General features: G+C 39.5%; 1 protein-coding gene across 1 annotated transcript in view; it reads left to right on the top strand.

Annotated features, from left to right (window-relative positions):
* The window catches only part of LAPTM4B (lysosomal protein transmembrane 4 beta), a 60,289-nt gene extending 48,146 nt beyond the window's left edge, over window positions 1-12,143 (top strand). The window contains exon 7 of the mRNA XM_051785245.1: window positions 10,102-12,143. Coding sequence (XP_051641205.1) covers window positions 10,102-10,176 — 75 coding nt within the window. The 3' untranslated portion in view covers window positions 10,177-12,143. The remainder of the gene's footprint in view (window positions 1-10,101) is intronic.
* The last annotated feature ends 13,091 nt before the right edge of the window (window positions 12,144-25,234 follow it).

The raw sequence follows: 25,234 nt of genomic DNA on the forward strand, positions 1-25,234 counted from the left end.
TTCTTAAATAGTGTCTTGGAGAGCTGGTGGCTTGGAATAAACAAGCAGTTTTGTCAAATAAAAACAAACCAGCTCTAACTGCACAGATGATTTTGCAGCATTGAGCCCTACTTCTTTGCTGAATGGAGTTATAAATTATCTCTGATCTATTCTGCTTACAGTTACTCCGTCTGTAATCATTCTAGTGTGGTTTCTAAAGGAAATGCATACATCTAAACATGAAAATACTTCCTGTACATGTTGAGAGGAAGATTTCTTGGGATTTATTTGACAGATAACATATAATGAAATCCTTAAATAGTAATTAACTAGCACACTTTGGACAGATTTTTCAAGCAAAAACATGCAAATGAAACCAGAACAGCATCTGTGCATAAAGCAAAGTCAAACATTTTTCATTTCAAATTAAATATGTTTTGGGCTCAGATATGAAGCTTTGGCTTTGGGCCTATACCCAGGGCTTTTTTTATCTGGGACAAGGAAAGGAGAAAAAGAAAGAAAGATGGGAACTGTATTTTTTAAAAAATTGCTCTCTGACTTCATCAGAAACAGTTGCTTTGACTGGACTCATTTGAGCAGAGCATCCGTTTACATTGTAAACAGCCACCTCTGAAGCAGATATTTATAAGCAGTTATTTATAAGAATTGCTTCTAAAGGGCAGTTGATCTCATCTGGAAGAGTGTCTAACCCAGGTCAGGTGGCTGAAAGTGCCTGTTGCTCCCCTGAGCATGAAGGAAGATTCATGCAAATGTAGGTCAGCTCCTTCTCCGGCATCCTTCTGACTGAAATGCTTCTCCACATGCCTGATCTTGGAGCTCTCTCTTCAGCCTGCACTGGAAACTGTCAAGTGAGTTTCTTGGTAGGAAGAAAGTAACTGTGGACTGCACTGCAGGGGAGCAAGGATCCTTAGTGGGATGAAGGAGGGCAGAACAAGAGAGAACATGATAGAAGTCTTTAAAGTCATGAGTGGCAGAGGATGTAAAGGAGGAACAACTGCTCACTGACTTAACAAAAGAACTAGGGGATATTCAATGAAATATCTATTGGCAGGTTTCATAGCAAACCAAGGAAGGTATTTCTTCATTTAACATCTAGATGAGCTGTAGAACTGCTTGCCACAGGACACTGTGGTGCTAGAAGTCAGCATGGGTTCAAAAACAGGCTAGAAAAATCAGTGGAAGAAAAATTCCTATAATGAACAGTAATTCAGCAAGTCCTTGATGTTCAAATTTCCAACAGTCTAGAGAATATTCTGGGCAAGTTGTAACTATATGTGCTTGCACTGCTCTTTCTTAATTTCTTCCATCGTTCTGTCTTGCACCTGTGTTTCTTTATCATCCATCACTAATTACTGTGACCTGGATGGAACTTTTATCTGATCCAGGAGAGCTGTCCCTACATGCAAGTGCTAAACTGCAACATGATGAAAGCTAATCCCTACTTCTGTCTCCAGTGCTTGTCTTGTATGTAACATCTGACTGCGTCTTACCACAGAATTATTATTATTCCTCACTGCTGGAAAAAAGCTCCCGGTTCTCCTGTCAGTCTTTCCATACAGTCAGTATAAAGTGTCGATTCATGTTGAGTGGTTAAAGAGAAAACTGAAGTCTGCGTGGATTTAGGTTTGATACTTCCCGTTTCTCCCGCTGGGGCAGCCTCACCTCGAGTTCTCTGTGCAGTTTTGGGCACCACAATATAAAAGAGATATAAAGCTATTAGAGAGCATCCAAAGTGGGGCTGTGAAGATGGTGAAGGGCCTAGAGGGAAAGCTGTATAAGGAGAAGCTGAAGTCACTTGGTCTGTTCAGCCTGTAGAAAAGGAGACTGAGAGGAGACCTCATTGCAGTTACAACTTCCTTGGGAGGGGAAGAGGAGGGGCTTCTCTGTGGTGACCAGTGACAGGACCCGAGGGAATGGCCTGAAGTTGTGTCAGGGAAGGTTTAGGCTGGATATTAAGAAAAGGTTCTTCACCCAAAGGGTGGTTGGGCACTGGAACAGGCTCCCCAGGGAAGTGGTCATAGCACCAAGGCTGCCAGAGTTCAGGAAGAGTTTGGACAACACTCTCAGGCACATGGTGTGACTCTTGGGGCTGTCCTGTGCAAGGCCAGGAGTTGGGCTTTGATGGTACTTGTGGGTTCCTTCCAACTCAGTATATTCTATATTTTATGAACTCTTGAGACCCCATTATAGAAAAAGCACATTTCTTCAGACACTCTTCATAAATGCTACTTCTTCTCTCCTTACATAGAGAAATATTAGAAACTTTTGAAGATCTGCCTCAATAAAATCAGTATATATAGTAACTTCCAATAAATTTTGTACAGGAGATAAAACAAGTGCTACATTAATAAGCTTATTTTGACTTAATACTTAAATTTTTTTAAATTTTATTTGAAATTTATTTGAAATGACCTTTCAAATAAAATACAAAATTGCTTATATAATCAGTGATATTTACATATAGTCCAGAGCTAACTGTCCTACAAATTACTAAAGGAAATAGCTGCCACTTGGTGCCTCAAATCTCCAAAATGGAACTTGAATTGAGAAGATCTGTAGTTCAGAAATTTTTAAGCAAAAAATACACCTTAATTTTTACATTTTCCTTTGTAATCTCAGACTTCTCAGAAGGAAACCACATTGCCAAATTTGACAAGAAAACATTGCCAAGAGGGAATTATTCTCATCCTTCCCTGCATACAGAGTGAAGCAATCAGCTGGCTGTAGCTATGTATGCACACAGACATCTTCTGTTTTCCCCAGGTGATCCTCATAACATTTGCGTGGTCCAGAGCAGTTGGGACTGTCGTGAACCAGACAGGTGGTCGTGGGCAGCCTTCTCTCCAGAGCTGTTTGTAGGCTGGCTGCTTCCTTCTCTGCAGCTGAACGTGGTTTAGGTTGTGGTTACTGGCTCCTCAAAGCACCGCAGCTGTGGGAGGAAATTCCACTCCTCTTGGCTGGGTGAATGACAGGACAGCAGGGACTTAAACACTAAATTAATCAATGTGATGGTATACCCTGTTTAACCCTCTCCAAACTGCACAGTGGTATCAGATTGGTACAAGTCGATGGTTGGTCATGGCTGGAATCACAGAGATGAAATGAACCCAGAGCAGACAACTGGTGGAACCAAGCATGTGCAGCTTATAACCTCATCTTTCAGTTCAATTGTCTCTGAACCTGATGAATTGGTCTTGTTCTGCATAGAGGAGAAAACTTATCCTGAACTAGGAAAGGCATGTGGTGACTGTATTTCAGCCTGCAGCTGTGTCAGTGTTTGTCCCATCACCAAGCCAGGGGCCACACATTGGACAGAGGCTGCCAGAAAAGGAAATACTTGTGGTTCAGGCCTTTTAAATGGCTCAGCACTGGCTCCAGCATACACTCCCCATCTGCCTACCACTGTTCACCTTGTAGTTACTCTCCCTCCTGTTTTAAGTAAACAAAGAGTAAGGCCTGAGCCCTGAGCCCACCGACTCTTTATATGTGAGCTGTGTGGAAGAAAAGGCGTCTTTTGCCCTCTCCTCTTTTCCTCCCCACATATTCGCATGGGCCTTCCCTAACATTTGGGTGTCTAAAATGTAAAGGTCACTTCTCCAGAATGATGTGCAGTGCATACAGGCTGTGGTGAAGAGCTTGGGGTAAACACTTCCAGGCATAGGCTGAAATTTCTGTAAATATATATTTGTTTTGTAAGTATTTCCACTATTAAGCACCCATCTCGTACAGTCATATGCTAGTGTTATCAAAGAGAGTTTTAACTATGTCTTAAGTTTTCCAGTCTCTTTTAAGATGCTTCAAATAATAGGCCTGTTTTACAAATGGGAAATCCTTCTAAGGCAAGGTCAAATGATTTGTCAGAACTCCAAAGGGCAGCAACAGGACCAGGATTAAACTGAAGTAGTAATGACCCCAATTCCACACAACTGCTTATTGTCACCTGTCCCTGTCAGCTCTGTGATGTAATGTGGAGTCCTTCAGCATAAAGGGCTGGAGTTTTTACTGAAAAGCTGCATTTTGAGAAAATATCCTGAATGCTTCCTAAAACTATCAGTTCTCTCCGTAGACATTTTTGATCTATAGCTTTTTGGCATTATCAGGTGCATCTCAGCTCTAGAAGGTGTTGGAGAAAAGTATGTTAGAGCTGTGTCTGACAATGTTTGTTTCTCATAAGACATCAGCAAGGTTTTTTGTAATGGGAACTCACAGATGTTTCATATAGCAGACAAACAAAATGCTCAAGCAAACAAAATGTTCAAACTCAAAGCCGTTTTGTGGCAACTCTACCGTTCCACCCAGTGAAGAATATAAATGAATATGGGAAAAAGTGATCCAAACCTTTTTGAAGACACAGAAAGATTTCTGTTGAGTTCATTTCTCTGAGTTTTGGGTGAGACCCTTAAAAATGCAGAAATAATCAAGTAATGGAATATTTAAATTTACTCATACAGAACCAAGAACATTTTCTCCTCTAGAAAGAGATCATCTAAGAGCTTGAGTTCAAACAAGAATCACTGCAGCAATATGAGAAATCTTGTACATATGCTGAATAATTTTTTTTCCTATAAGTTCAAGTAAATGTGAAATCAGCAAAGTGATTATTGAAATTATGCAATATACCTCCCCCAAAAAACAAACAAGAGAACATGTTTAAAACAAGATTTAATTACAAACTGTTTAATATACAAATATTTGCCTATGTTTCTTTTTAGAGATATTTCTAAACAGTGCCTTTAAAAACTTATTCTCCAAAACCAGATTAACCAGGATGTAAAAAATATGAAATGACATATGCTTATGTTACGTGAATATGTTACAGCCATTGGCAAACTTGTTTGGTGATTATTTTATTCAGAGAAGGTCATCCCGTATCATGTGCTTTGTAATAGAGACATGTTTATGTAATACAATTATCCAAACCACTCAGATGACACTAGCTAAGTCAGGAACAGGATTTCTTATGGGTCAATTATGGATTATTTCTGCATATTATACAAGATTGCTCATCACAAAATGTTTAAATGGTATTGGAAACGAAGCCCAGCACCCAGGACTCCCTGTTCCACTTGAGCATGGTGCTACATAGCCACAGTTTCTCCTATTTTCTTTCTTTCCCTGCAGATTCTTGTATGCTTGGCTTTACTGTGCAGTAGGAGGATAAAAAATTGTCCCTGGAAACTAATTAAAACTTTATGTCTGGAGCATTCACATGGCAGATTGGAGCTGTGGGTTTCACCCCTCTTGGTTTGGGATCCCCTAGAGCTCTGGTCACAGTCTTTGTGCAATGCTTTTGTCACCAGACAACTGTACAAATAGAGTGCATAATGTCATATTAAAGGATGTTGTTAAAATGGTACATGGTTCTTAAACACAATTAATGCAATTATAGGGCTTGTGAAAGAAGTCAGGAGCTTCTGTCCTTTGGATTTTAGGCATCCTATAGGACTGAAGCCTGCAACTATCTAATCTTCCAGACTTGCTTGCTGGTCTACTGATAAAAAGCCAGAATGTCTTCACATGGGGATCACTGAGTTCCAAAAGAATGTGGGTCCTTCATACTTACTTTTTATAGTAACTTGTGGGTGACAATCTCAAACACTCTGCAAACATTAATCCCAGAGCATTCAGGGAACTAACATACATTTTTCTCAATTCACAACAAAGAAACAAGGAAATGCTCAAATGTTATGCCTAGGAAGCAAAATGTGTCAGTTGTCCCAGTGGATATTCTGCCTTGAGGATACCATGTACCTAAAATATGCATATATTTTTTGTACTTTGTGAATTAGTTTAGACTGCATGCATTATAATGAGATTTGTAGATAAGACTGAATAGTGAGTTTCTGTCTATTTTTCTAATTTCTGAATTCACTCTTTGGCTCAGTGACTGGCTTCCATTTTATGTGTCTGGAGAGCATAATGTACTGCCTGAATAACTATGCTGTTTTATTTCCAAGGCTCCTATCTGCTTCGATTAGCCATGCTGAAATTTAAAATTAACAAAAGAGAAGGGTAAACTATTCTGATCCAGATTTTCATCTCAGCTACTTTGGTATAAATTCAGTGATTAAAATTCTAATGAAATTATCTTTTCTTCGAGATTTTTGTAAACTGTTGGGCATTTTAACAGTAAACAGATAAAAGCTGAGATAATGCAGGTTTTATTATATTCCTCTCTTTTGCCAAAATAGATTTAATTGAGAAAAGATGGAAAAATTATCAAGGGAAAGTAAGGGCCTGAAACTCTGGGTTTTTTAAAAAAATAATTAAAAGGTAGTCTTACAGAGGCAGAGTTGTGGGATTTATAATTACAGAGTGCTTGAAGAGTTATTCAGTCTGTCATGGAAACTGAAAGTTGATTATTTAGACTTAGAGTTGACAGATGATTAAGTAACAGTAACAAAACCACAGGCTGAAAGTAAAGCAGTTAAATTAGTTTGAAGGGCTTTTACTATACTGATGACGTGAGATATTTGATGTCCAAGCTGGTGCCGTGTATTCCACAGACTCCAAGTGTTTTCTTCCACTTCTTGTCTGTCACATTTATTCATCTTAAGCTATGTTTAACATTCTGTCCATATTTTCTTTGTTTAGCTCAAATACTGCTGGGCAAAGGTAGTAATTTTGAATTCTGCTCATTATACACTGATTATTTTTTATCACTGTTCTGTTCATGTTAGGGAATGATATTTAAATATTGAAGCACAAAAATGTGTAGGGAGTAAGCCTTGTAAAGTTGTCACTGACAGAACTGTTCAGACAAATAACTTTTGCCAGCAGTAAGTGACCCCAAACTTTACAGACATTTGGCAAATACTTTTTACCCTTCTAGTGTAGATATTTTCTTGTGAAACTTCTGAACCCTTTTAGCAGTATCCCCGGTTCGTACCCCACATTCTTTGAATATTTTTATAGAAATCCATATGCCTTAGGATTTAGCCAGTGATTTCTCCAAAAGGATTCCTGTAGGTATTGTTATGACTGGTCTCTGATGAGGGGTAACTGAGGTTCCTTTTGATAAATCCCTTGGGGTGAATTAGAGTGGGATGATACTCAATGACCAGTGTATATGAGAGGCAGATTTATTTTTAAACAATTTAATTGCAGCAGAAAGGAGGTATGTGTCCCTTTTGGTTCTTCTCTATAAAAGTATAAAAATACCACGAAGAAAATATATAAGGAAAAGAAAGAAAGAGAGGGAAAGGATAAGAGCAGATAGTGGCAAGGAAAGATATAACCATCCATGAATCCAGGAATGAGACTTAAATGTTGTGCTTTGTATGTCTGTGGTTGGAGTAATGGTCACAGTCTTGATCTGTTGGGGGTGGGGGCCTGGAAAACAAAAAGTTCTTCAGACTACATACATTCAAGTTAGCCTGGAAATGCCTAAATCGCTCACCGGGGAGGGGATTCTTCGTGTCTAATACAACACTGAGGAGCACACGCAGTTTTCTCATGAGAGTTCCCAAAGACTTGGGGGATGCTTTGGGATCCTTGGTGGTCCAGTGCCCCCCCTAGGGATATGACCACTGTTTGACCCTGCTTTCGTGCTTGCGCTGTATGTTGTGTGGTCATCATGGACCTGAACAGAAAAATTGTCTCCAGAAAGGTGCTGCCCTCCTTTCACACAGCCCCCCTTTCCCCGCAAGTCCTGTTAGAATTTGCCCGCTTGACTGGTCATCAGTGTTTGAGGCACAGCAGTGCATTAACTCCTTACTGTCCAGGCTTCTACAGGTATTCCTATCTTCCATCACGTCTTTTTGAACTGTTGGTAAGTGAGAAATTGTCTTCTGAGAGTCCTTGGGGCCATTGACCCATGTATGAGTTTTGGGTCTGTAGAGTGAAGAAGAGTGCTCATCTCCCAAGAGGCAAAAGCCTCACCAGGAGTCTGTTCTCTTGGACAAATTTTGTTTCATAAGGAGTGAAAGGAATGGAGAAGATCACTCATATCAGTAATCCTCCGGGCCAGGAGACCTACTGCAAATGATAGTAAGCTCAATGATCGAGTAATAATAGTGATGCAACCACAGCAGTCTTAGGACACATTGATCTAAAAGAGGATCAGAGTATGGAGAGAGGTATTGTCCTTTATTTGTCAGCCCATCTTTATCAGCTGAAAGATGGACAGCTCTTTGGATTGCATCTGCTGTCATTTCTTATCACACCTGATGAAACAGACTCTGAACCTAAAAGGAATGAACCGCAGGTTGGGGCTTAGCATCAAAAGAGTGCAGTGAAACAGCTAAATCTTCACAAAGTGAACTTGATTCATTTTCAGAGTAATCTGTAGGTAATATTTAATTACTAATTATATTGTGTTGTAACAAACTAATGGACATGTTTCAGTATTTTTGAGAAAATTGTGCTTTTTTTAGTAACATGCGGATTTTATTAGAAACCCTATTATTAAACTTATGATCAGTACTAGGGAGAGGATTTCAGTTGTAGTGCTTTTTACAGTTTATATGCTTTAGCACTGTGATTTACTGAGGTTGGTTGCAAAATACATTTATGATTTTTATCACAATATTTATTTGAAATTCTGTGTGCTGTCCTAATTTCACTGGATAAGTAGTCTGCCATAAGCTGCCTGCACCCTTTAAAGGTGACATAATTTATTAAACGCTTTACAAATACGAGGCTTTTTAGATTATGTAGTGCATAAAATATTGCATTTACAAGCTCAAACATATGGTATTAATGAGGAATGATGGCTCTTACAATTTCCTTTTCTAAATAATGAAACTTTTTTGATTAAAGGCTGAAGATGCCAAGGCAGCCATTCTGTAATCTAACAAACGTGCACAGATGTACTCGAACACATGAGTAAACTCATATGAGTAGAGTCTGAATCATCCTTGGAACTATTCCATAAAAGCCTGATCCAAAGTCTATTTAAACCTATAGAAAGATTCCTACTGATTTTGTATGTTGTGGTTGAAGTCTAAACGGGATGACTATGAATGTTTCTTTGCAGAAGGCAGGTTATCAACATCTGTAAGAACTGGTGAAATCCTGTCATGGCAAAACTTCCATTGGCTTTATTGAGATCAGGATTTTCCCTGTGTGTATTTAGACAATCAGCTTTATGTGCTCTTTAATGACCAAGAAGCGATGCTGATAAATTTGGAAATTCCATCATGAATAATTGATCTGCAGCTGCATAAAGTATCTCTGACAGTGCACTTCAGTGATATTCTTGTACAGTATTGAGATACTTTAGGGAATGTACACTCATTCTTCTTTCAGACATCTGTTTTATCTACAGTCCTTGCTGGGATTCACAAACCAAGTGCTCCTTTCCTTTTCACATGCAAGCTAATTAATGCCAGTGTCGGTGCCATTAAAAATTGCACAGTAACTAAACATGCTTGCCTAAGCAAGTATAAATCTTGGTTCAAATCTATTCTCTGCCCTGAACTTGCATCTCCCATGTCCTAGGAAGCAGCCTGGACTCCAGTGAATGGGGATGATCTATGATTAAAGCTGTCCTAATTGCTATCAGATGTTTAAGTATTCCCTGAAATACTTTTGGGAGTGTAGATCTTCCTTCTCGTGGCTGAGTACTCCAGAAGCACAAAACTGGAGATTTATCTAGACATTGGGTAATTTGTTCTCCATTTACTTTCTTTCTCCCCACTCCAAAATAATTATTAGCTATTCCAGAGAGGGCTCAGAAAGAGAGGTTTTTGGGTCTTTTCTCTCTCTGGCTAAGCAGTTTGAGCACTCCTCCAGGATACAAGGTTTAGCGCTCTTGACAGAGGAGAGCTGCAGCACAAGCAGCTACTATCATTGCCAGATTGAACAAATTCAGGTACCAGCAGTGAATGGCTGAAATCAAGCTGTCACTGGGGTTAATAAGAAATGAGAAGAAATCCTGTTTTCATGATAAAAACAAGCATACAAATTGAAAAGGACGAACTTCAAGCTAATATTGTTTCGTTTCCCAACTATTCTGCTCCTACTTAATATTTTACTCTTTTGGGGTGTTTGTTTGTTTGGTGGCAGGGGTAGGAACAAGGCCATAAGGGTTTTCTTTTCTATAAATTTTGTCATCTGACTTCTGTTTTAAAAATATAAACTTTTTTTCCTTTCCTGCAGGTCCTGTTGCCACCATATGATGATCCTGTGAATGGAGCTGCTAAAGATCCACCACCACCTTATGTGTCAGCATAAGTGAGAGTGCTGTGTCCCTAGGGAGTATAGCTTTACTTCTCAGACATTGGAGCAATAGTTTGATAATTTCACTTCCAGGATATAACCTCTGTGGGTTATACACTGCTGTTTTGCTGACATATTGAAACCTAAATTGTATGATTATTATTCTGTAGATAGTTTTAATAACTTACTGCAACTACAGTAGTGTTTCAGAAACTAGTGAACTGGTTTCAGAACAATTCTGGGTAGCGCTAAGGTTACAGTAGTCACTGAATAGCTTTTTCCACCATGTCTGACATGCAGTGCTAGAGAACATAGAACTTTGCATTCTCAATCAGAGTCAGAGTGTAACTTTATTTTTTTTATTTGAAAAACTTCCAAAGCATTACAAATGTGTTTCTCAGATGCCCACTTTCACCTTCAGAATACAGACCAAGTCCAAAAAAGCAACATTCCAGTTCATTCCTGTTTTACAAGAATTTATGAAGTTACTATGCTGTGAAGGATGATGATTGCAAGAAGGATGAGTCTTAATCACTATTCTCATCAACCTGGCTAATGGGAAACAAATTTAATTGGGAAGGATAAGTATGGGAAATGGAGGTAGAGAAAGTGCTCTGTGGTGTGTAACAAGCCAGAACCTGTGGTCTACATAGACTCACTTTGTACCAGCCTGTAACCATTCTGATTTTCAGAAAAAAAGAGTTCTTAGCAAATTCTGATAACTTTCTTTTCCTGCCTACTCACCTTTTTCCTCTCCACTAACTTCACAAAGAGCACTTTGAGGTCACAAAATCCCTGCCTTTAAAATCACATGGTTAGGTGACAAAGCTGTGACTTTTGCACTCAATATGCAAATTTTTCCCCATTGGAATGTGCCTGTAAATATTGCAATGTTCTGCTGAGTGTAAATTAAATTATGCAGATTCTAAGATAAATGTTCCTAATGTGTGGGGAACTTATGCATGTAACTTCCTGGAGCATTAGCAGATACGTTTTACATGTTTATCATATACATCAGTGTGGGGATTTTAGATCTCTTTTATGACTGAACTGGTTTGTGCTGAGAATCTTTGTCGTGGGACTCATCCATCCATGAGTGCTTTTGTGAGGTATTTATTTCTTCTCCAGAGAAGTGCCTCCTGCACATGTAACTTTTTGTTGCTGATGAAGGTTCTACTTTTAATTGAAAAGGAAAAGGGAGTATAATGTGTGTCTCTACCTCTCATTGTTTCCCGCTGTGTTGTCTCCTCTGCATTTGGGGTGATTGAACAGGCTGAAGCTAAAATGATGCCATTGCACAACGCGCCAGGTAAAGGGCAGTGCAGAGCTGAGCCACAATTTGGAGGGGCACCAGAAGACACCGAGGTGCCATCTCTCCTGTGGCTGGGCTGGCACATGAGTCTACGCCCTTCCTAAGGAGGACACCCATTTTAACCCTCAGTGCATGGACTCCATTCTGCAGACTGAAGAAATATAGAACTTTTCCTGCCTTTTCCTGGAAAAGAATTTTCCAGGAGAACACAGGACTGACAACTTCTTTTTACAGAGATTGCAGCTATGACCTGTTTTTGCAGAAGCCAGGGAAGGAAAGGACAGACTCTTTCTGCCTGTCTCTTCCCATCCCTGGGAAAAGGCAGGTCCCCATCTCCTTCTTGGAATTTTAGTTCAGGGTTCATCTACTCTGAGATCAAACTAAGCAATGCATTTGAATGAACCAGTCCTGAAGTCCATGCACTGATCTTTATCACAGTCCTATTTTTTCCTTCTGAATAACTCCATGTACTCTCTTTACAGATATCTTTGGGAATTAATCTGAATTTGGGGGTTGGGCTGGCTGGCTGGGCTTCTGAGCTTCATTTTCTTTCATTCTTGACAGATTTGTGAAGGATTTCAAACAGTCATCTGTTTGAGAAAAGCTGGTTGTAAATACATTGCATCTGTGTATACAAACTTCTCTACAATAAAAGGGTGTTTCCTCAAGACTATGGAAATAATTTTTGATGGTCTTCCAAACACAAACATACACAAAATCCTGTCCAATCAATCTGTCATGGCAGGATTTTCTCTGTAGAGGACCTAAGCAACAGTTTTTCAGTCCACTCACCAGTCCGTTCACCAGCTTTCCCTCTATATTGTATAAATGAAGAAAAGGACAGTAAATTCCGTAATTTATTGCACAGTAAGACCAAGAGATAATTCAAGGTGTTAGTTCATTGTCCAGAACTGCAGGCAGTTTTCTAGATCTGCGTGTGATACAGAACAGGGCTAAACTGAGCTATGCCGAAAGCTGAGACTTCTTTTTCTCCACATCATAATAGGGATAATGTTGTGCTAATTCACATGAATTTGCTTTAGACTTCAGCTTGTCTTAATAAAGCATCAAGACTTCTTCACACACCCCATACGTGCATAAGTGCAAGTACAACGTGTCCTGCCAGGACTCCTCTTGGATTTTGTCCAATATGAGTTAAAGAAGGCAGGACGGTTATGGTATCCAAACCATGGCATTCTTGCAGACACGGTAAATAACTGGGTAGGAGGTAACAGATAATGTAATATAAGTTCAGTTCTGGTGATGTATCAGAGGATTCCCTTGAGAGATGAATTCCCCCATTCCCAAAGAAAAAAGAGATTCTGTGGGTTACGTGAAGAGACACGAACTCCAGCTGAAGGTTTTTTATCCTCAGATGTTGAATTCATTCTCCACTTCCATGTCTAATCCTGAGGAACTCACACCACAGCTTTTCTATAATTCATTTTTAATAGTCATCTGTGACACAGAAACCCATTAAAAACTTGGCTTCTTAAGTTTCTGTGCTTTGGGAACTGCTTGCTCCTAACTGTGCTTTTTCCAATATTCCTTGCATTTTTTCCTTTCTCCCAGATATTAGGAGCATGTGCTTACTGGAGTTCTCTCCTGTTTTCAAGTCTGAAACTCTAATATAGCGGTTTTATTAATAATTTTTAGTAATTTAGGATTGGAAAGAAAATATTTTCAGAGAATGTTGGAACATCGTAAATATGGGGCCAAAACCAGCAAGCAGGAATCTAAACTTTGATAGTATCAGAAATATAAGTAGGTCTTTTGTGGAAACCTCTTTTTTTAAAAAAAATCTGTTACAAGACGTTGCAGGCTTCACAAATCCTACGCATGCTAAGACACAAAGGCCATTTCACTCATCTGTGCCTGATTCTTTTATTCCTGATTAAACAATGTGGTTTCCCTTCATTGTACACTCATCTATACATCGTATTGGAGAAAGCGAAGAGGAATTTGTAGTGGTGACCCAACAGTGTGGCACTCGTGCTTGTAAGTACATTAAATTTTCTAGAACAATTATTAACAACCATTATTTTAGGTGTTAAGACTGTCTGTACTTTGGGAAAACATCTGGTTGGTAAAAACAATCCAGACTTGATATGTTAGCAAAGGCCATGTCAGATCAATTTACAGCCAGAGAAAAGCTTGGCAAGGAAGCAGAGGAAATGATAACTGGTCAACAAATTCCAAACAGATTCCAAATACTGTGCTTTCATAATAGGGCATTCCTCACTGCTACTCTGTTGGCCAAAGTGTAGCAGCTAGGGACACCATGGACAATTTTGACAGATTTTTGCTAGTATCAGCAAGGCTGCACACTGATGCTTGGAATGTGCAAGATGGAAGATATGGCTACTGCTAAGGACAGAATGGAAAGAGGAGCAGCAACAGGAACAGAACATAGGAGGGCAACGTTCGTGTACGTCCTTTAAGCAGCACAGAGATGCCATTGCATTGACGGGTTCACTGCTACAATATTGGTTGGCTTATGTGCTCTTTCATTTTCCTCTGCTATGGTCTGGAGGAAATATAATTGTGCCTGTAACCTGTTATATTAGCTGTTAGACCAGCTCTGTTTCACAGTTTATCACTGGAGTGGATGATGCCTTGTTCTTACTTGTTGTAAGGCAAAGACATCTACAGATTTGTATTTCTAAGCCAAAAGAAGTACTGGTTAAATTCCTGCCAAACTATCTAGTTAGATAGAAGACTCCAAGCTGCTCCTCTGGGGCTAAGTTACATCTTTAAAGACTGCTCTTCATAGATGTTGTCTCCATAGAGGCTGCTCTCTTTAGATGCTGCTTCCCTGGACCCAGGTTATATCCTTCCCATTCATCTGCCTCTATTAGCTGCAGAAACTGCAATCGGATACCACAAAAAAGCATTTCTTGCAAAATTTCAGTACCTGTTGCTTCAGAGATGTTCCAGCACTATCTCAGTTCCCAGCTCTGAGAAATCCAAAACAGCAGCCATAGCTATCTAAAGGGAGGCTTGGCTCTGATAATTCAGGATTAGCATTCTTTCAGAGAAAGACTCTGGTATTTGTAGATGATGTCTCCACACCCATGGGTTTGACCCAGAATGGTTTTGCAACGTCACCAGTTTTTCAACTAAATAGCTCAGCAGGGTGTGGAAGACAGATCTGTGACCTTCTGCCTGCAGCCTGCATCTACCTACAGCAGAAGAGGATACTCTAGCAATGGGAGTGAAAGCCTCATTGTCACCCAGCCAGTAAATACGAAGTTATTTCAAAGCAAAAAAGCAGTTCTACGACTACACCCTAGACAATGAATTACAACAGTAGTTTATTTTAATGAAGCACTTCTGTGAAATTCAATGCAGTAAATTAGTTTTTTTTCTTTCTTGCAGATTATTCAAACCTTTCAGGCAGGAGAGTTTTTGGAAAGTAATTAAATGTTTGTACTTTGTAGCCAGAGCTGGACTTAACTAATTGGTTTGAGCGGAGGACACAGGGTCACTCATAAAGCTGAATAAACATCAAGGAGATGAATCAGGGCTGCAGCAGGGCTGGCTACCTGGCTTACATGAGATGTTTGCTAGCCAGCAGAGACAGAGACGCTGTGAAGCTACTCAGAGAGAGGGAGCTGCAGCACAGCAGATTCTCTGCAGGCATTTCAGAGTACTTCTGTTTGCTCTTTGAGGTCAACATGACCAGCAACGGCAGAGATGAGCCACACACAGTTTTTTAGCCCAGAACCTGGGTTCCATTACAATACTTAAGTGCATCCTGCTAATAATTTTAACAGGCTTCTGTTTTAATATAAACTTTGCCCAGGTATCTAAATATTTCTGGTTTTTGAAGGGGTTTATATTTATTTTTTTCAGATTCCATCTTTTCCATGTAATATTGAAACTGTTTCCTTCTCCAATGCTCCCCATTGAGGTCCCTTCATGAGAGCAGGGGCAAGCATGCAATTAGAGACAGAGGTCTGACATGGGTAGACTTTTAGCATCAAATCTGAGAACATTCAGTGCCAGGATGGGCAGGTGTTCTTCAAAATACAGATACCATTCTAATAAGAGTACACAAACAGGTCTCATATGGAGAAAAAGTTACTGGACAGACAACTACCTTTCAGTTATGTTTTGTGTATGACCAGTACACCAGATTAAGACCAATAGATAAACAATAAATTAGTGGGACACTCTGGGAGATGGATACTATTTATATGAATGTGATCATTCTTGGCAGTATCAGATGCACTCGCCTGGGGCAGCAAAGGTAGTGAAAGTAAAGGAACAAAGGCAACAGCTGGCAGTTAGTTACAAATACTTATATTTTGTGAGTTTATAAAGTCTTTTCCCCATCAAATCATTAGAAAAATTGAATGAGTTTCATGTCCCTCATTGCATTAGAGACAAGGATGAAATTAGCTATATCAGTTGCACAGGCCAGCTTAAATTTCCTGCTATTGTGAGATCCTGCTGCTTTGCTTCTCATAAGGAAAAAGCAACTATAGAAGTTCAAAATGCTTTTAAAGAACCAGACTATTTGATACAGTAGTTTTGGGGATTTATTTATCAAAAAATACTGAAGTTTGCTTATTTTTAATGTTTATGTTTCCCTTTTAAATACAAATATTTACTCAAGGTGTATGTGGCCACATGTTCATCTCTGGATCTTGCTGGTTTCTGTTTCAAATATATTTTTTCTTTGTGGTTTTTTATCATCTCCCGAATCTTCGTTCGCGAAGCCTAGCCATGATGATTTATCATCTGAATTGTCAGGGGGAAAAAAGCCCAAAGCACAACATAGTACATCGCTATCTTTGGCTGCTTTTACCTCTCTTTGCAATTCAGTTTTTCAGCCTGGTTAAAAAGTTCTGACACAGTAGTTTGAACAAATAAAATTCAAATAAAGGTAATGTGTCATTACCCTGAACAGACACTGTAAACACTCCAGGGGCCTTGAAAAGTAGACCCCCTGTGAAAAAGAGAAGCTCAGAAAAACTCCTCTGTAACTGTTGCACTCTTGTTAGCACCAAGCAATAGAAGACATATGGTTCCACAATTGCCACTGTGCAGCTGTGGAGCAGCAACATTTAGATGTGAGCTGCCTTATCTGTGGCTCTTTACAAGAGGTTGAACCAGCAGCACAGTCCCAGTGGAGCCAGGACCAGTTCATTTTACATGAGCAGCCAGAGGATGAGCTACAAAAGAGATGTCTGAGAAAAGGAGGGAGGTAAATGTTTGAGGAAATACAGCTTTGTCTCAGGGGTTCTGAGACCAGGTAGGGTCACAAGCTGTGAAAGTTTCAAGATGTGATCCCTGATTGTGTTTGAGATGTCTACATACACCTAACATATGATATCTTTTTTGGCCATGAGCTAGGTCCCTAGGTAGCTCACATTCCTTCTGCTAGTTCCTTTTTCAATTATAAATTTCCTCTGTGGCAGTGCTTTTCTGAAATGCAGACAAATTAGGTCTACTGCATTTCCTTTTCCTAAACAAAAAAAACCCAAAACAAACCCAGGTTAGATGAGCAAAACTTCATGCTGAGAAACTAACCCTACATTTATCACCTGTTCATGTTTTGCAACATCTTTAATTATTTTTTGTTTCAATGTTTGTTCTGAAGTCTTTACTACTACTTGGATCAGAATAGAAGCTGAGATGGAATTTGTACAAATCATGATGGTCTAAGGTATTTATTACTTTTCAATTTGGTATGATACCTGTGCTGGGATGGAAATTGTCTTCTCCTCTTGATGGGAATGTGGTTTGAGGTTCATGTCTCTCTTGACTGTAGTTCTTGCAGCTCTTGCTTATTATCCTGCCTTTGTCTGTATTGACTGTAATAAAATATTTAGAGATAGCAAAAATATTAGCACTGGTTAGACAAGCAGAAGCAAGACAGGTTTCTCAAAGGCCTAGACAGACATTTTGTTACTTTCTGTTGCAAACAAGAAAAATTGAGATCTAATTAAAAAAAAATTTTGAAATAAATACATTAAAATGGTTGTTAGAGCAATAAAAATTTTATGGTTTTTATCAGTGGAGGAATTCAGCTTTTGATTTATTGACATGCAAGGTTTGAAGTGCTTATAAACAAGACCATAATGTTGTTGTACTACTAAGTGTCTTTATTAGTCTGCAGAGAAATCAAGCCATAATTTTTAAATCACTTTAAAAGTTTGTATCTGACAGCCTTGTGATTGGAACTGTGGAATGTATACATAATACTAGTCCAATACTAACCTATAGGTTTTATAAACCACACTGTACTGTAATTAATCAAGCAGAGTTTGCAATGCATATGCAAATTGGAGTCTATCAGTTGAAGCACCAGTCTTAATTATATAATTAGAAGAGACGGCCCTTCCTGGGCCCAGTGCTCACTGAAATGAAAGTGTCCATTGACTCCTGGAGTGCTGGATCAACAGGTACTTGGTATCTTAAAAAAAGTGGAATGCAGGTTTCTTATAGTTACAGTGGGTTTTTCAGATTTCCTACAGTAGCTTGAAAGTAAAGCTATATCAATCTTTTCTTTCTCTACTTTTTTTCGCAAAAAAAGACAGGACACTTTTTTTTTTTTTTGCTAAGATGTCTGTTGTGGTTCAAACTACTGTCATGTAAAGCAGGTATGTTACAGTTGGTCAGTAGTTGTCAATTACCTTATGATTCTCCATTTTTATCACATAAAATCACTTAAATAAAAGATAAGGATATAGGGTTCAAGGCTAAATCTAATCTTTTTTCCTGAAGAACTGAATAGATAATATGCTCTATCTCATCATGCCCCTAAAAACATTATCCTTTTGCTACATCCACAAGAACGTTCTACTTAAGAAGTGATCTTTTTTCTTTGCTGTTTTGAGTGTCTCTTCCTGTAGCTAGCCACCTGCTTGACACTTACGTGATCCTAATTTGTACATGGTACATTATATAGCCTCAAAAAAGAAATTAAGAGACAGATATTTTGAAAACACATACTGTTTTCTTACATGAATCCTTTGTATTCAGCTGCCACTTTCCATAATTCCAGGAACATGTTGCTGGTTAAAAGCAAATTCAGTAAAGACTCAAACAAAGATGTAATGACAAAGTGTTTATTTCTCACTGGTGGTAAAAAGGGCTATCCTCAGTGTTAGTGATGGACTGATGATACATGAATTGCATGGTTCTGTTCATAGAACTATTTATGAACTTCATTATATACATAAAAAACCAGGGGAACTGAAACAGAATGAAGGGTTTGAAGGACTTTGTAAAGAGCTTGCACTTTTTTTCCCACACTTCCCTGTTGATTTTGCTGTGTTTCATTTCCAGATTTTTGAGGATTAGTCTTGACTGGTTTTGTACCTAATTCTAAGAATCACTTCATATTCTCAAGGCATGTGAAAAAGGCAAATAACTCACTGGTGTGCATGGCTGGACATACAGGCTCAGATCAGCCCTTTTTGCCCTGCTGTCTCTGTACCATTGCAGACTTCCATCTTTCTGGTTGCCATGGATAGCAGCTGAAGTCACCCTCAATGGCTCAGAGAAATGGACAGAATGCAAACATTTTGATTGTTGAGGCCCAGATATTGCAATTAACAAAGTTCTTCCTACCAAAATTCTCTTGGAAACCCCATTTGACTTTTTAAAATGTTTCAGAAGAAGAAAATTAGAACTCTCACAGTGGGTACCTGAAAAGCAAGCATTTGCCTTATATATAGGTTACATCTTTTCTTCATTTTCCTCAGAACTGTGTGGCAACTTATGATTACCATCCAGACTGGGTAATGTTTACTAGTGAAAAAAATTTAATATATGATATCATCAGGGGCAGGACTCAATGAAGTTATATGCTGTTGATAAAATACATACTGAATTCATCTGCAGACAGCACCCACCTACTTTAACTAGCTGAAAAATTTTCCTGGGTTTGCCACTCTGCCAAGCAGATTAACAGGCTTTACTTTTGCTGTAACTTTGAACATATGATCAGTAAAATTGCATTTTCAGCTTTTCCCTTGGTGACTTAAGCCATACCATGCTAAAATTCAACTCTCTCTCCTTCAGAATCCAAGACAATATTTTCTTACTCAGGTTTTGGGACAAAATTGAGTTCAAGTACACAAGGAGCCCAACTCAGATCTTACAACATGATCCAGAAAGCTTGCAAAACGCTTGCTCTAAATCAGACCTTGCTCAAGGAAAAATATTCTAAATGTAGTAATGTGCTTGAATTTTCACATGTCTGTATCTTAAGTGAAATAGCAAGGTTCTTCATTAATCTTATGTAATATCTGTGTTATGCTCAAAATAGGCACCCAAATATCATCTCAACTACAACTTTAGCAGAATTTAGGCAATCTGGCTCTTGACCCAATGGTGTTCATACAAAACTGTGTAGATCAAAGATTAAAAAAAAATAAAATTACATCAACATTTAAAATTTAGTGTTTCAGATGCCAAGCAACCAAATGGTAGCCACCCCAGTCAGATCCCTGGGTGCTTTTGTGATATCATTTGCAGCACAAATACCTGCCTGATCTGTCACTGCTGTGGCTCCTGACATTTCCTCTTTAATGAAATTAGGTGATGATTGCTACTTTAAAAAGAAGCAGATTGTCTTGTAGCAGGTATCAACAAGAATGCAGTACCTAAACACATAAGCTGGTCTGTATTTAAAAGAAAAAGTTAATACAAAAAGTATAATTAATGAAACTTGCCTGGCTCTGGAAATCCCAGATGAAATATGTTCCATTAAAAGGCTATTATGATAATGTTTTAATATGCATTATATGTGTAATATATATTATATATATAATATTAATATACATAATATATTTATACATATATATGTATATATACAAAAACCTTTGATGTTCATTAAATGTTGCATACATCTTTTCTTTTGGCCGTGGTACAGCTATGATGCTGCCCTCCAGTTAAGTCTGACTGATGAACCATCTTGAGGAGATAATTGGAGGCACCAAACACTGCACTGAATTTAGATTTAAAGGAGATTTCTCATGGCCTTCAAACTAAATGCATGTTTAGAGGTTTGGGTGGTTTCTTAAAAAAATCATAGACTTAAAAAATATTTGACTCCTGAAAGTTTGACCCTGCAGTACCTAGGTTTGTAGCGATTGCCCCAGTAAAACTTGGTGCATAAGGAAGTATAGATGTTAATTCCCTTTGTTGCAACACCTAGAAGACAAAAAGTCTAGTTCTTGCTGCCAGGGCTGTGCAGAGGACCGTGGGAGCCAATAAAGGGTGGCAATCTGTCTGTCTCTGTGTACATCCTTGTGCTGGTCACCCCATTCTTGCTCTCAGGCACACTTCAAGGACAGATGCTCCAAGCCTCTGTGCAAACAGCAGGTAGCAACAGCCAAGCCATGCCTGCACCTCAGACTGTCCTGGCACTGGGACTGCCTCTTCTGCCTTTTGTGAGGAGCAGATTTCTGCCGGTTTGTGTTGGGTGTGTTGTAAGAACACACAGAGGAACTCAGGAGGCTGAACGGCTGCAGGGGGCTTGGGCATGAGGTGGGCACCAGCCTGCTCAGCCCTGTCCAAACTGGTGGTGCCTTTCTCCGTATCAGATCCCCCTGGGGCCCAGGCAGGAAGTGAATGCCAAGCTCCACATATTGGAGAAAACTTGTTCTGCAATGCAGGAGTGTAGGCACCAAGAGGGCAGTGAAACTGAGCAAGCTGAAGATTGGGCAACTGTTGAACATGCTGTCTAGGCATCGGTTTTGGAATTAAGCACAAGTTCTTTTTTTGAGCCTTCTACATAACAAAAGATAAAGAATAACCCCACATTGATTAATTTCTGAATTAATTTATGGATTGCCTTACAACAGTCTTTTATTACTCAAAAAAATTGCCAAGGAGAAAAAAAATCCCTCACGAAATGTTATCAAATATAAAGGATGGAGATGTAGAAAAACTAGCCTGTTTCTCATCTGATTTTTCTGTCTGCAGCTTTCTATCATTAAGTGCTGTTACACTTCTGTCGGCTGCATTGAAGACATCTTTTACTGAGGTTTTGTGCCTCATATATATACTTATGGTGCCCTTAAGTCACCTCCTTAATCTGAGTTATTAAAGGCATTTCTTGAGTTTTTCACTTGATGGCATATTTTCCAGTTCTCTAATGGGTCTTAGCTCTTTGCTATCCCAGTCCAAGCTTTTCTAAACATTCTACTTGAATTATTCACAGCTTTAAGGTGTAGCCAAAAAGAATATGCTTTCTTTAATGTAGTGGATGAAGAATTTAGAGCACTATGGAGTAAAAAAAACTTATCCTTGCAGAATTTCTCTTGAAACACACTCACTTACTGAGTATTCTTTGCTTACATACAGCTGAGATGTATCATGTGTTTCACAATCTATTTCATATGTGCAATGCTGTTGCCATACCATTATAGTTCCCTAGTCAAAATATTGTGTTATATCAGTGCCTGAGAAATGTCCAAGTGTATAATGTTTACACTTGACGCCATATTGATCTACTTCATAGCCCATTTAAAAAAAAGAAAAAAGAATATTTTGACAAAATCTGTTTCCCCCAGCAGACGTGTGTTCTACTATCAGTTTTGTGAGTAATGCACTGAATGACAGTATTATGGAAAAATTTAGGTGGGAAGTGACCTAAAAAAAATCCCCACTGATGGTGTTCAGCATCTCTAGGTTCAGCATCATAGTCTCATATGATGAATCTTCTGTTATACCTGAAGTAAAAAAACCTTAACTTGGAAACTCTCCAAAACATGCTTACTATCACTGGTGGTGGCTGTATTTGCCAGTGTTTTGGCTCTTCACCAGATCACTGTGCTTTTAAAGACTGAAGAGGAAGAAAATTTTGAAAAATAAGTTGTAGTGAAAGGACAAAGGATGAAAGGCTTCTTGAAAATACTACTAGATATTAAAAATAATTTAATATGTACCTATTAACGTGAAAAAAAGAGTCCTCCATCCAAATGTAAGATGTTATTTCACAGAAGAAGGCATCAAAGCAAAACTGCAGTAAAAGAAAAAGTATGAGATGCCGAAGAGATCTGTCGTAACCTTGGTATGGTTTGTAGCTGAATTAAACATGGTTAGGTAGTGAAAGGATACTTCTAATACTGCTACTGAATCCAACCCAAAGGAAACCTAAAAGAAAGAAAAATCAATTATCTTCTTTATTATCTATGATAAGTATAATCAAGAATGCTAGTTAGAAACTGAAAAAATGGAAGAACTAGAAGAGATGAAATACCATATTAAAAATCACAGAATCATCAACGTTGGAAGAGACCCTCAAGATCATATATTAGAAAGGATTTATCCACTGGCAAACAGGTGAAGCTGCAGATATAAACTGAACACAAAGATGCCCATTGACCATCAACGGTACTGTGACTACCGAAAATGATAATGACATCCTTGACCACATCAGAAGTACTTTCAATAAATAGAAATGATCTGGAGAGAGCTTGGATGGCATATTGAGTTCAGTTCTGCCACACACACCCAAAGGAACCAGCTCAGCACATACACAGCAAGAACTTGCTTGTTGAGTAAAACAAGAGTGAAAGCTGAAAGAGAAAATCATTGTTGTTACTAAATGCACTGGGGAGGCAAGCCTGGGAGAACAAAATAAGTTGTTCAGGTTGAGAGACAATATTGGTACCAGGAAACAAGTATAAAATGGCCATAAATACATTTAGACTGGAAATTAGTAAGAAGTGTCTAACTACCGGGGAGGTCTGAAAACAGTCCTTTAACAGCAGAAGGAAAATCAATTCACTGCTTTACTAAAACACCTGCTTATGAGATGAAACGTAGTTTCTCAAATATGATTTTTACATTATGTGGTTGCCTGTGATAACTTGAGAGCAGCCTACATCACTGGGAGTTTCTTCCAGACTGAGAGCAATCCTTCCAGGCACTAAGAGAAGCCAAGAAAAGAAAGAGAGGACTCGAAGCCTGAGGTATCCAGTTAGCAATCTTCAAGCTTAATAATTGCCTGCAAAGCACAGTTTGATAGAAGCCTCCAGCTTTTTCTTACTATACATCTTCTAACCTTCCTCTATCCATCCTCCTAAATGTTGACAGACTGAACAATGTCTCTCCTGAATCAAAAAGAAGTCACACTGTGGGAGTGGAGGAAGAGGCTCGTCGTTTGAGAAAGGACAAGTGGCAAAGAGACTGAGACTCTGTAAGGTGGGGAATACATAGTCCTTTGGTATGGTATTAAATAAATACTAAAGTTGATTATTAAAGTCAAATAAAATTTCCTTCCATCTTCTATGCTGTCTCTTATGAAAAAAAAAAAAAAATAGATGCCTTGTGCTGACTCACTGCTATCATACCTCTTCTTTTGATCTCCAGCTGGGATACCTTCCATGTGTTCAACCTGCCAAGAGCTGCAGACTGCATGGCCTCTGGGAAGAGCTAGTGTTGGGACCTCTGATGTGTAAGTTGGAGCTGAAGCCACTAGAATGCCTCTGGGCACTCACATGATCTTCTTACCACAACACTTTCTTCTCCTGTCTTTTGTCTTCCTCTGGCAACTCAGCTGATGCCTCAAGCCACAGCACAGTGAAATGAAAGTACAGATTCTGTATTTTAAGATGACAGAGCATTAATTAGGACCGTGTTTGGGGCCTCATTCTATGCTACATTACAAGGATGAAGCAGAATGGGTGAATTGTTCTGCACTTGGCTCTGCTGGGTTTGCTACAATGTCTATCAATGCTCATCTGCATTTTTAATTTTTCCCTTTTCTCAAGAAAAGGTTCAGGAGCCAGTGCTCAGAATTAAAGATGACATGAATCTGTCCCCTTTCAGTTTGAGATTTTCTTGTTATCTACATATTTTTAGGGATTAGATTTTGTACACCCACCTCACAGACAATTAATTGTGCCTTACAAAACTTACACAAATTTGCTCTGTTGATAGCCAGAATTGCTCACTATCCCAGCAACTCTGAGGGGGACAGATCTCCTCTCTTGAATCCATCTGGTATGGGATGCACTGCAATTGCCATGGCTTGGTGATTTATCCCTTTCCTGTTGGACAGTGACAGTGAGTCCAGCTCACCTCTGCCGTTTGCATGGCTTTCACTGTTTTGTTTTTTTTTTTCCTGGAAACAATTGCTTGGGAACAAAGCAGGAAATTTATTTTTTCTTTTTCATATATAATAGTACCTTAAGTGTTTATATAAACCCCACACTCAGCTTTTTCCTGGACTACTGACTGTGCCGCTGCTGTGACAGCTGATGGCCTCTGCTACTCGGCCCATTTATTTCACACCTCTCTCAGCGTTTTCCTCGACGGCGGCTCCCACCGGCTCGCCGCGGTGGCAGACACCGTATGATTCACCAGGGACTGTTTGCCTTGGCCCGCGGGTCCTCTGCGCGGGGAATGGGATTTCCATTCCCCGGCGTTTCCCTTGGTCGGCTTCCCTGGAAGGTAGCGCGGGCCCGGCCTTGGGAGCACGGCGCTGGCCAGGGAAGGATGCGCTGGCCAAAATCGCACCGTTTTCCTCTAGCAGGGACCCCACGGCCCCGCTGCGGGAAAGCCCCCTCGGCGGCGGCAGGCACTGCTCCTCAGGCTGCAGGAGCCCCTCGCCACGCGGCACGGAGCAGGGAGGAACCGGCAGCGGGGCCGAGGTGTGCGGGGACGGGAGCCCCGAGGGGCCGCCAGCCCCTGTCCCTGCCGGGGCTGGAGAGAGGGAGCAGGTCCCACGTCCCTCGGCATCAGGAGGGAAGGCGTGGGGCCGACGGCCCCTGTCCCACCAGGGCCGTCGAT

Source organism: Manacus candei, unplaced genomic scaffold, assembly GCF_025592945.1.
Source record: "Manacus candei isolate 608988 ecotype Guabito, Panama unplaced genomic scaffold, ASM2559294v1 h1tg000019l, whole genome shotgun sequence".
Classification (NCBI taxonomy): domain Eukaryota; kingdom Metazoa; phylum Chordata; class Aves; order Passeriformes; family Pipridae; genus Manacus; species Manacus candei.